The 12295-nt window shown below is 40.8% G+C and overlaps 1 protein-coding gene across 1 annotated transcript; it reads right to left on the bottom strand.

The window, feature by feature from the left end:
* Positions 1-880: 880 nt before the first annotated feature.
* On the bottom strand, positions 881-10065 carry rabggta (Rab geranylgeranyltransferase subunit alpha). The gene is made up of 17 exons (XM_084922129.1): positions 9940-10065; positions 9577-9613; positions 9321-9431; positions 8567-8691; positions 8276-8463; positions 7873-8130; positions 7655-7738; positions 7476-7558; positions 5984-6079; positions 4343-4448; positions 4204-4255; positions 4032-4120; positions 2916-3004; positions 2698-2814; positions 2489-2602; positions 2250-2337; positions 881-1587 (listed from the first exon to the last, which is right to left on the bottom strand). Exons 2-17 carry the CDS (start codon positions 9577-9579, stop codon positions 1439-1441), a joined length of 1752 nt encoding a protein of 583 aa, XP_084778255.1. The 5' UTR covers positions 9580-9613; positions 9940-10065; the 3' UTR covers positions 881-1438.
* Between the last annotated feature and the right edge of the window lie 2230 nt (positions 10066-12295).

Here is a 12295-nt window from a genome sequence, read left to right as displayed (position 1 = left end):
TTTTTTTTTGTCTTGAAAGACATTTAACGCTCTTGTTTGTGCCCTGGGTATGAGTCTACTGCTTTGGCAGTGTGTTTGGGATCACCGTTATTAATGAAGTCGTCGCCAAATAGATGCTTTTTTGCATGGTGGCTCAAAATCTGACTATACTTATCTGCATTCATAATTCAATCAACTGTGCTTTTCAGCCACTGGCTGAAATTCAGCCCCATAACAGAACCTCCACCATGGTTTACAGACGGTAGACACACCCTTATACCTATTTCCTGGCGTCCTGTGTATATACTGACAAAAATTTGTGAGTCCAAATTTTTTATTCATCACTCCTTAAGACCTGCTACCAGCTATTCTCAATCCATTTCTTGCGTGATTGGTATACGACGGCCTTTTCTCCCCATTTCCCTTCATTTCTGATGAGACTTCAGCACACAGTAGATGACTCAACTAAAGGCCAGATGCACCTCTCCTGTGTCAGGTCTTTGCTGGATTTTTGGATATTTCTTAAGGACATGACGTTCACATACTCTTCACTGTAGATGTTTTTTAAGCTTCCCACTTCTTCGTTCTTTACAAAAAATCTTTAGGGATACCCTACACACCATCCTGATATATATGACACAAGCTTTCAGTTAATAATGTTTTTGAAATCACCTTGGTGGAGCAAAAATGTTGTTGTATACCTGCCAAACTGCATTATCGAACTACTGTTCAAGACCAAGAAAGTCTGGCTGGTACTTTACATTGTAGTTGAGCTCCACCACATCCTCACCACTATTACAGAAATGAGACATTTAAGATCAAAATGTGAGTTAACCATTATGAACCTTTACTTTAAGGCATGCATTTTTCTTTCAGTGGAAAAAAGTCACAAGAGGCTTACTGGAAGGCAGTGACACAATGTGTGCTGTTTATTACTGGATCTGTGACTTACTGTGCAACAGTATAATGTCATAAATCAAATGCATTAACCGACCTTAAAAAAAAATCTGTAGAGAGTGATGCAATACTCTGATCACCCAGTATAACGTTTTCTTTAAAGTCAGCCATTAAGCTTTTGGAAGCAATAAGCCATCATCGCTGCCAATCCATATTTAGTTTACTTCATTATTAATGTTTCTGCATGCACTGGTCTGTTGCATTAAAGACATTTGTACACACACAAACAAAGAAATGCAACATTGGTTATTACGCACTCACTCATACACACACACACAGAAATGTTGACTTTTTGCTGAAGATGCTAGAGAGGGTTCTGACATTTGCTCCGAAGTATGAGGCTTTCAGACCAACAGGGTTCACTGTGACTGACATTTTTCCAAAACAGGTGGAACAGACACAGTCACAAGATGACACCCACTCACCACCAAAAACAGCTCAGAACATGAAAGACAATTGAACGACAGAACAAAGATGGCAGTGATTCCTGCCCTGCGTTGGATCAGAGCAGGAGGTCTGTGACTGAGGGCAGCAGTTCGGCTAACTCCGACTCGACATTGGCCGTTTGAGTGACGGGGTTTCCACGGAGGTCAAGGCGTTTCAGCTTGGGGCAGGATGCCAACGTCTGAAGATCTGCCAATGTAGAGATTTCTGCATGTTTGAGTTAATGAAAATCCCTTGCAGTGTGCTGTGGTAACATCAGTAACAATGAATAACATGAGCTCTGATGCACATATTCCAAGCACAGGTGTAAAAAGTAAGATCTAAATGACAAATATGACACTGAGATATAAATTCATTTTTCTAAAAATAGCAACTGTGATTGCCAGAGGAAAAAAAGAAAAAAGTAACTATCCTCATCATAACCTGCAAATCACATTAATTCCTCCCAAATGTAGCAGGGGAAGTGAAGCGTGAAGAGGAGGGAGTCTGTGGTGATGATGTGTTGTTAAATGTTTCTTCGCTTCTTAATGATGCTGTTTGTTCGGTGAAATTGCGGTGCTGTTTTTATTTACCAGATCGATTCAGACGTAGGTAAAATAAATTATTCATGTATTGAGCTGAAGAGTCGTGTTAAAATTGCAATTTTCTAAATGCTGTAAACACAATCTTAGTGTGTAGCGTGTCTTTTACATCAGCTGTTCGCACTCTTTACAGAATTGTTTTGAAGCACTGAGCCACTCAGAACTGATTAACACATTTCTTGAGTCACTAGTTTCCTGTGAAAAGACAAACAGACTTAAACTGATCCCTATGACACTAATTCTGAAGGATGAATGGAGATCCAGAACACACTACTAACTTAAGGATACTGTTGTTTTTCAAGAGGACTTCCTCCAGTTTGGGAAGGTGATAAACTCCCTCCAGGTTTTCTATGGCGTTGTTATCAGCCTCCAAGACCTGCAAATATGAAGAAGTCATTGAATTGCAGGAGAAAAATTTCAGCAATATCTGACTTTCCTTTTCTAATCTATTGGTGCAGACACAAAAGAGGAAAAGAATCACTGTCCATGCAGGAGAGCAAATTGGATTTCAATTGCAGCTTCATCACCTCGAGACACTGCAACATGGCAAACTGAGGAGGCAGCCGCTGCAGGTGATTAGAGGACAGATTGATATGGGTAACCAACAACAGCTGGTCCAGGTGGCATAAAGTGGTCAGGTTCTGTTACAAAGAAAAAAAGAAATCAAATTTAAGCACCTCCCTAATCAGCAAAAAAGGTTTCAGGGAAATCTGATGTCTTGTTATTCTGACCCAACCTTGTCAGAAATGCTGAAGACGCGCACTTCAGCATACTCCATTTTCAGGATGGTGTTTTCAATCATAAACTTGCTGCACAGGTCACTGTAATATGCAGAGCGCATGGAATCCACTTCCTAGTGAATAAAGCCATTTAATTAGTGATTGCTGACTGCATTGTAGACAAATGCATTTATTGCCAGTCCCATATACTGTACTGTATGTGGATTATACTCACTTTGAGTGTTCTAAAATGAGCAAGCATCTCCTGTTCGTATCCCAGAGGGTCTAGTGCCCTCATCAGGAGAATAATGGTCAGTAAGCACCCTGCCGAGGCAAAGCTAGCAGTCAGTGGTTGTATAAGACCTTTATCACCAGCAACATCAAACTTCAATACTCAACCTAATCTTGTAATGGGAACAAGCACACCATCTGACCAATACGTTCCTTAACTCCCATCATCAAAGCTGCCTTTCATGAAAATGTCAACTACACACCTGCAAAGTTTCGCAACCACATTGCACACAGTTATAATGCTAATGTATTATGCAATTATGTTTACAGGCCAGAGATTCTTAAAGATTTTGTGGCATTCTCCATTTCAGAAGCTGAAAAAATACTCACACCCCACAATTTTTTATCAATCAATGACAACACAAATGGATAGAAATTGACTTTAGTGACGTAAAGGTCAACCAGATAGCATCAGCAAACATTTGCTTGTGTGTTTTTCCTGCAAATCATATTTATTCTAGTTAGTTTCACTCCATAATTTTCCCCAGGGTCAGCCCAAGTAGAGTCTCTATGCCCCACCAGTGGGCTCCACTTCTTTTAGAGAACAATTACTCAAGAGATTAGTACTTAAAAACAACAACAAAACCATATTCTTAATTATGCAGGAATCAGATTCACATTTAGCATTATTGTTCTGCTCTGATCTGTCATTCTGCACGCATACATGAAAAGCCTGAGGCAGGGGATCGCTTCTGCAAGCACAAGGACATAAAGGCTGCATAAGTAGGGCACAGCGTGAAAAACAGGGGTGAATGCAGGTCGCAAAGCAGCTTGAAGAACAAGCAGCAAGGGTAGGCAGGCTAAAACACCTAAAATAGCACACTTTATGTGATATTTCTCAGCTGGACTCAGCTGATATGGGCTCCTATTTTAGATCACCTGTTATCAGCTGATTGTGGGCTGAGCTCAACTTTGTGGCCTGTCTGAATCGAGGCTTTGCTGAGTTTTACAAAATTCATACACATGCACACATTGTAAAAAAAAAAGAGCCACAGATCTGTTTCTGTGCGAAGCTGGTGATTTCCTGTAAACCCTGTAACATACAAGAAAAAGCACTTACATTTATTGAGTGGCTCCAATTCTTGTAGCTGCTTGACCGACTGTAGCTCCGACTGTAGCACAGAAGTCTTTTCTACTGAGAGTTCGCTCCTGCAAAGAAAGACCATATCTGGTTCCTAATCCCTAAAGAAGGCAAACTACAAATGTTTCAGTTGTTCCAAAAACAAAAGTACCTGAAAAGTTCCTGATCTGTGGCAGAGTCCCTACACCAACTCTCAGTTCGACCTATGAAAGTTAAATGTTCACAGTGTCATGAAAGTCATTATCCTGCCTTTGAAAGAACACAACATGATAGATATGTATATGTGTCACCTGTGTAGAGAGCACAGTCCCTATGAGTGTGTTTTTCAGTCCAGTGCACAGTCAGGTTGCGTTCATTGGTGATGTCGCTAATCGTTCCAGGAGGCAGATTGCATATCTAAGCCTTTGCTAAGGAGAGAAAACCTCCAAACATGAATTATGTATTCCAAAAGTGAAACGGAAGTATTTGATTTGAACATAAATTAGTCACTTTAAAGCAAACCTGCCCAGGCACACAGTGTGAGTGTGCATACTAAGTCCATGGCTGATTTCCAGGGCCAATACGGCAGCCTGGTAGAGCTGGGCATTATGACTAAAATATTAAATCTCCAGGCTTTATTGCGGCTTTAATAAGTTCATTTAGATTTACAAAGAGCACTGAGCATTTTGTTTCAGACAAAACATTTTAGAATATACCAAAGAGAGAAGCAGCCTAAGGTAAAAAAGACTCCTGTTTCTGAGCGAATGACTACATCTGGTTTAAAAAATAAAATATTCACGTGGAACTGTGAATGAATATGGATGTGAATGACAGGTAACAAGGACATTTTACTAATTACTGAGCTTGCATATCAATGAGGGTCATTTCCATGACTACTGTGCAAATGCCATCACCCTATGAAGACAGTGTTAAGTGTGCCCACTTACACATTGCTTACGACCAATGTGTTACATACTGCACACTTAGAAGAAAATCCTGATTATTACTCCAAAGTTTTTCTCCTTATATGCCACTCCCATTGCTTTTAACTGCTTACCGGGACAATGTATCAATTTGTATGGTACTGGTATTTGCTTTTTCCCTACTCTTTACCCAAATCTAATGGTAACTCTACAGTCACACAAGGAAAACCAGTAGTTTGAGACTGAGACAAGACAGAGACTTGGTCTGTGACCGCTTGTTGTCAGCTGCCATCTTCAAAAAAATATATATAAGTGATAAAGTGGTAATAAGATGGAATGAGTCTGCTAACAGTTTGTGATTGAATTGGTTCACATTGGTAATTACAATGTGACTTGTTGTGGTACTAAAACTATAAATAAGGTTGCCTCACATCAAGCAAACCTGTGCAAGGTTAAAGGTGCTCGACATTTAACCTCGAGGCAACCAGTTGGTATTGAATAAATCCCAGGCAACCACCAATTTTTCCCAGTCGCCAGGAGGTTGCCATCCTAGTTTTACTCTAGTGCCACTGAACCATAAAGCAATGAAGTTGTTCTACATACTACTAATACAGTTGGAGTTTTAACCATTTTTCCATCTTGTTAGCTTGGCCTCTGAGGTCAGAAACAAAACTAATCTTAGAGATACTCTTTCCAAAAGTAGTAACTTCAGCTATCAACTTTAATAGTCAGTCTAAACATGATGTCACGTATTACTAAACTTTGACAAGCACTCTGACAAGGAACTCCCTTCACTAGTGTGCTAAAGCCAACATAACATTCCACTGCAGTGCACTGATCAAAGTTTCATGATGGAACCTTTTCTCTTGATGCACATACCACAGAGTCTTAGCAGCATGAGGTACGTGCAGAATGATAAGAGCAGAATGCTAAACCAGTATGCTGTTCAATCAGCAGCACACCAGGAAAAGTATTCGTATTCTCTGCAGGGGTAACCTGCCAGTTTTAAGTCACAATGGAAAAGGATACCCAGACAGGGCTCTGTTTAAAGCGCGGATGGACACTCCTCCACTCCACTCTCTGGGGCTGACCGTCAAGGACGAGGAACAAGCCGACTGACTGCGCCTGACAGGACAAAAGCAGGGAGAACGTTCACCAAGTCTAGACAGGGTACCATATGAAGGCAACTTTGTTTAAAAAAAACAACAAAAAACTGGTCAGACACATCTTACCAGCCTTCACTTTTCCAAAACTGTCAGTCTTCATGACAGCAGAGGAAAACTCTTTTCTTGCTCACACACAAACTCCACTTTGCACATGATTATATGCACATCATGAATACCTAAATCTACACTCTCCAGTCACTTCATCAGGTACACCTGCTCAGTTGCTTTTTTAGCTAACATCTAATCAGCCAATCACAAGGCAGCAATTCAGTGCATGTAGACATGGTCAAGACCACCGGCTGAAGTTAAAATTGAAACGTGTTTTTAAGTGACACCTATTTGAGTACCAGCGTTGTTGGTGCAAGACGGCCTGGTGTAAGTCTTTCAAAAAGAAATGGTCCACTGGGATCTCTAGAGTTCGTAGTGAATGGTCTCAAAAATAGAAAATCCAGACAGCTTCAAGTTGATACAAAGGCAACGTTAATTTGCAAAGACTCACCAAAGTTAGACAAGTGGCAAATAAAAAACATGCCTGGTCTAATGAGTCTCGATATATGCTACAATATTCAGATGATAGGTTCAAATTTGGCATAAACATGAAATCACGAATCCATTCTGCCTTGTACCAACAGTGCAGGTTGGTAATGGTGATGTAATGGTTTGGGGGACATTTTCTTGGCACACCTTGGATCCCTTAGTGGAAAGGAACATTGTTAAACACCTGAGTTCATCACATCATGCCCACAGTGTACCCATCTCGTGACGGTTGCTTGCACTGTATCATAAAGTTGAAATCATCTGTTTTCCTGAAGATGACAGGAGGCTCGCTGTACTGAAATGGCCTCCACAGTCACATCTCAGACCAAAACAACTTTTGAGATGTGAGGGAACGGGAGATTCATATCACTGACGAGTGGCCAGAAAATCTGCAGTAACTCTATAGACCTCTTTAGACCTAAATCTTTGAGAAAGTGCTTCCAGCACCTGTTTGAATGTGTCATAAAGGCTTAAGAGAATTCTGGAGGAAAAAGTACTAACAAGGTGTAGCTAAAGAAGTAGATGGTGAGTGCATATTCATACCCTTACATATCACAAATCTACAACATCTAACTAAAAAAATATTTTTAAAAAGAGTATATAATTTTCTAAAAGGACAAATTAAAGTACTTATGTGAAAAAAATGTATCTGCAAGTCTACTTTAGAATATTGTCACATTTAATTTCTTTAGGACAATGAACCCTAAAATGCCATGGTATTTATTTAGGTCACCTTATTAAAAAAATAAAATAAAGAACAGCTCATCCTGAATTCCATTACAGCATTTTCTAAGTGAAGAAAAAGTGGAGATACTGACATTCACAGGCCTGGAGAAGGCCACAGCCACTCTCTCCTCATCCCGATTCACATACACACAGCTTATCATCTCTTCACGCTCCGCTGTTAAAAAGACAAAGAACTTGTGTTTTACAAAGCACAGCAAAGCTGAAATGTATTCTCGTTCATACTTACAGACACTACAACCAATAGACATACCTCTGCCTAACAGCCAGCGATAGTAAAACCACGCGCTCTGGTCATTAGGGTCAGTGAAGAAAGCGTTCTGTACAAGCTCATATTCTGAAAGTAGTTAATACAATTTCACTGTAATAGAATATACAATCTGACTTCATTTGCAAAATACCACCTTTTACTTAAGGATAATAAAGACTTACACTGCCCCCTATCAGTTGCTATTGGGAACTGCAGTTTACCTTTTAGTAGTTGCTCTTCACAGACCCGATGGGAATGGGTTTGAGGAGAAGGTGGGGGGGAGGACTGGGGAGGCTCACGGCATGGTGAAGGGGGCTCTGGAGACTCTGGGTGAAGCAGAGGCAGAAGGGTGCTACGGTAGTGCCAGCTGGAGTAGTTGGAAAAGTTGGAGCCAATAAGACGATCAGTAAATGCCAACTCCTGATCTACAGGCACGCCAGACATCTTTACAACCATTCGGCGGTAATCCCAGCAATGGACTGGGCAAGACAGAAACACAGAACATGCCAGAACATGAGTAAAAATAATGTAGTGAAGGACAAGGTTTAGATCGATTACTTTTAAAAAATGCATTATTACACATCTGTAACATTCAGCTCCTTTTTATTTTTTTCTCCCACTCACAGTTGCGGTCATCCAGGCTCAAGCAGCGATCACACAAAGTCAGCTCCCTGGCCCAGTCCGGTCGAGGCAAACGGGCGGAGACCCAACCTCGGTGGTGCCAGCTGCCATAAGATTTTGGGTTCACTTTCAGGCAAGACTCAGTAAACGACAGCTCAGCCTCGTAAATCTTCTGCACTTCATCTTTGTCTCTGCAGAGGATATTGGGAAACAAAATCATCATTCTCCTGTGACACCGCAAATGACTTACCATTCAGTAAAAAGGGGTTCAACTATGAATCTGTGAGTACTAACTTCACGGTCTCCAGGTGCATTAGGATTTCTCTTCTGTAGTTCCACAGGGTTGCAAAGTCAGGATTGGATGATAGGAGCTGCTGGGTGAGCTGAAGAGCCTCATCATCCCAGATACCCTCATTTCTCTGTCAAACAGGAGAAAGTGAGGAGGGTGAGGAAAATACATGGAGTGAAAAGCAGGCGGAGAAAAACACAACACATTTTTATCTGTTAAAGACACACACCTGAGCCACAAAAACATTTTACATATGAATATCACATTAAGTTTAAATACTGTCCATTAGTTAACTATTTACTGTTAAATGATGACTACATTAGAAGACAGATGAAAATTTAGAAGGGGATAAAAGGGGGCTGATATCCAAATGTGGACAAAATTGAATTGGTTTTTTCCTTGTTCTGACCAACCACCTATGGAAGGTATGGAACTCACATTTCTGTCAATGTATAGAAGTAACTTCACATTTAGTTCATAAGATATAAATCATGTACATGATTTAAAAAAAAATGCTGTTCTTTACAGAAAATTCTCCTTTTTAAAAGACCCACTGTAAAAGAAAAAAAAAAGGTGAAAAACCTTTCTGTCATTTAATTGTTTAGTTATTACCTAATGTTGGTGTAATCAAGTGGAGTACATTGGAGTCTTTGCTGGACTGATTCTGGCCCCCAGGTCTTATGTTTGACACCCCTACACTAACCCAAAGACATGCTGCAGTGTTGCTATTAAAACATAAGGCACAATATAATATTCCACCTTAGAAAAACAGGCATCACGTGCTGCTACGTATATCTTGAGCTTCTTCTCCCTCTCCTTTCTTTTCTCCTCCTCCTGCTGGGCTGTAGTTTTAATCTTCACTCTGCCATGCTGTCAAAAGCAAAAAGAGAAGGCTATACCAGCAGAGTACAGTTTATTCTGCTGGCTAAATGTGTAAATAATTGACCTACTGTAATTCCACATGCACTGGAAATGCCTAGATTTGAACAAGTATAGTACATGGTTCATCTCTTACCATCGTTGCTGTTAGTGAAGGAGGCTTCTTTAAGAATCTGTTTATGAGGGGTGACAGTCATGTTTAGGCCAGAGTAATGTTCACATGACATACAGAAGCAAAGTGCTGACAGACTGACACAGAAGTTTTAACAAGTTACCGTAAAGAGCTCTCAGTATTCAGGTATACAGTGCTCAGTAATGCCAAAACACTGAATACAAGTATCACTGAATGTAAACTTAGCATGCTAATTAGCTCCGTTGTGGGCTGGGCTCATTCAGTTCAATGAAACGAGCACAGATTAAGCACAACCGGCGGTATACAACACATCTTCATTAACGCTGTACACTGAACGCAGCACAACTTATCCCATTAAATACATACCTGGTTTTTCACTGACGCTGATTGTGTGTTTTAGAATGCAGTTTGATTTGTCATGTCACCATCAGGAGTGCTAACGACTACAATTTTTTCACTTCCGTCTCATGACATCTACGTCACTGAGAGGCTCTCGCACAGCCGCCGCGCTTTGGTTGTCCTCTAGTGGCGAAAACGGCTCACAGCTGCGGAGTTACGGGGCCACATAAGGTGATGACACTTAAGAAGGTGACACTAGTCTCTAAGCGACTGGGTGAGGCGTAAAGTCAAATAAGACAGAGGATCGGTGTAGTTCAGTTCAATTCAGGTTTATTCACAGCAAAAGTCGACTCAAGGCGCTTTACTGTGAGGTAAAAACCTACAGTTTGGGAGAAAACCCCAACAACCCCCGTGAGCAAGCACTTTGTGACGGTGGGAAGGGAAACCCCCTTTGTAACTGGGAGAAACCACAGGCAGAACCATCCCCTTCAACTGGTTGGTGGTGAAGGGAAAGAGAAAGGAGAAAGGGAAGAAGCGATCTTAAAGAGACTGGACAAAACACACTATGAGAGAGAGAATTTTAATGACACTCAGCAGTAGCATATTAACACCTCGAGAGAAAAATAGGTGAGTGGAGAAGAGGTGTTCAGAGTACCACAGGAAGTCCCTAAAGCAGCATGACTAAAGGATAAAGGAAGGAAAGTTTAGAGTCTAATCTTAAAACTAGAGACACTGATTTGATAAGAGTGAATTTCAACAAGTCAGCTAAAATATATTTATAAGAGTCAAAGAAACGTTTTTCTCGCCTTTAATTTTTAATTTAAAATCGTACCCATCATTGTCAATGTCCTAAACAAAACAAAATTAAACTTAAAAGAAGCTACATTTATCACAATCGACTTACGTAGTAGTGAAACATAGCTAGAATACTCAGGTAAATGGAGGCTATATGCATTTGACTACTTTACTCACTGGAAAACTTTTAAGGTACTTCTACTTAATTGCTTTTTTTATGTCATTGACCACATTTCCTATCAGAGGGAAATACTATAGTCACCTTAAAAATGAAGATTTTTTTCACATAAAACACATGAGTACATTAAAAAAAATACTAAGGTTTCGTCTTCTGGCTCTACCATCCAAATGTCACAGCAGAAATTGAGATTCATCAGACTAGGCAATATTTTTTCAATCTTTCCTTGTTCAGTGTTGGTGAAGCAATGTGAATCAGTTTAACTGTTCTTAGTGTTCTGCTTTAGCATAGTTCAAGGTTTTACATTTTGTACTTGTCACACAGTGGAAATTTGTATTTATCTTGTATATTGTTTTTATTCTGATTTTTAGTGTTTATTTATGAGTGTCGTTTTATTTGCATGGTTTTTAGTGTTTTATGTGACATGGTTTTTATCCACTGTGGACTGGCTGCACATGGGACAAATTAGCTGATAGGGACCACCTGCTGAGGCAGGGGTGTGTCCAGAGGTGGCCTATCAGCTGGGTAAAGACCTTTTAAAAACAGGCTAGCTGAGCACTGAAAGAGAGAGGCCCCAGACTGGAAGGTTAATGTGAGATGGCCAGCGTGATGCGGCGGCCCAGTCCTGACCTCATGGAACAGCAACAGTAAGAGACAACGCGTGTGATTGGCAGCAGGGCAGAGGTTTACCTCTGCCTGCATTTGTGAGTAGGGTCTCTACTGTTGTTTACTGGGTGCAGCTGGATTGGGAGCGGGTCGCCATGGCCATGAGCCAGGGCCGCTTCTGGGACCATTGTTCTGGCCCCTATTTGTTATTTTACAGGACACCGGCGCAAGGGGAGCTGTGGCGGTGGTCGCATGATGGATTCGGGTGCAGAACGCAAGCCGGGCTGGGAAGTGATGGGCCAGCGGAAGGACAAGAAGATGGGAGGCTCTTTCTTGTCTGCCGAAGACGAGGCTGGCGTGGACTCTGCTCTAAAGAAGGAAGTCCTGGCCTGCTGATGGACCCATAAAGAACATGTGGCATAATTATAGCAGGGGGGTTTTAGTGAATGTAGAAAATGGTAGTTTTACGGGTTTTAGAATTGTTTTATTTAGTTTTAGTAGATTGACAACATTTTATTACGTACATTTTAAGGGTGTTTTTATTTGTGCCCCCTGGCCTAGTAATAAACTGTTTCTGATCAGACCTGCTTCCTCTCTGTGCCCGTGGTATCTGACTCGCTTGCTCCCCCTTGTATTTTAAAGAATCTTTCTTTTTAGCGTGACATTCTGGCGCGACCGCTTTAGTGTCGCCTCGTGTTACATACTTACAGAGATACTTTTCTTCATAAATTGGTTGTAATGGGTGTTATTTATTCATTACTGCTCCCCTCTTATTAGTTTAAAGGTTTCTCTCTTTTTTGAACA

The sequence above is a fragment of the Perissodus microlepis genome, chromosome 23, assembly GCF_051167445.1.
Source record: "Perissodus microlepis isolate ML-2025 ecotype Zambia chromosome 23, ASM5116744v1, whole genome shotgun sequence".
NCBI classification, from domain to species: Eukaryota; Metazoa; Chordata; class Actinopteri; order Cichliformes; family Cichlidae; genus Perissodus; species Perissodus microlepis.
The sequence above is the reverse complement of the archived record's forward strand: the minus strand, read 5'-3'. Positions and strand labels throughout refer to the sequence as shown.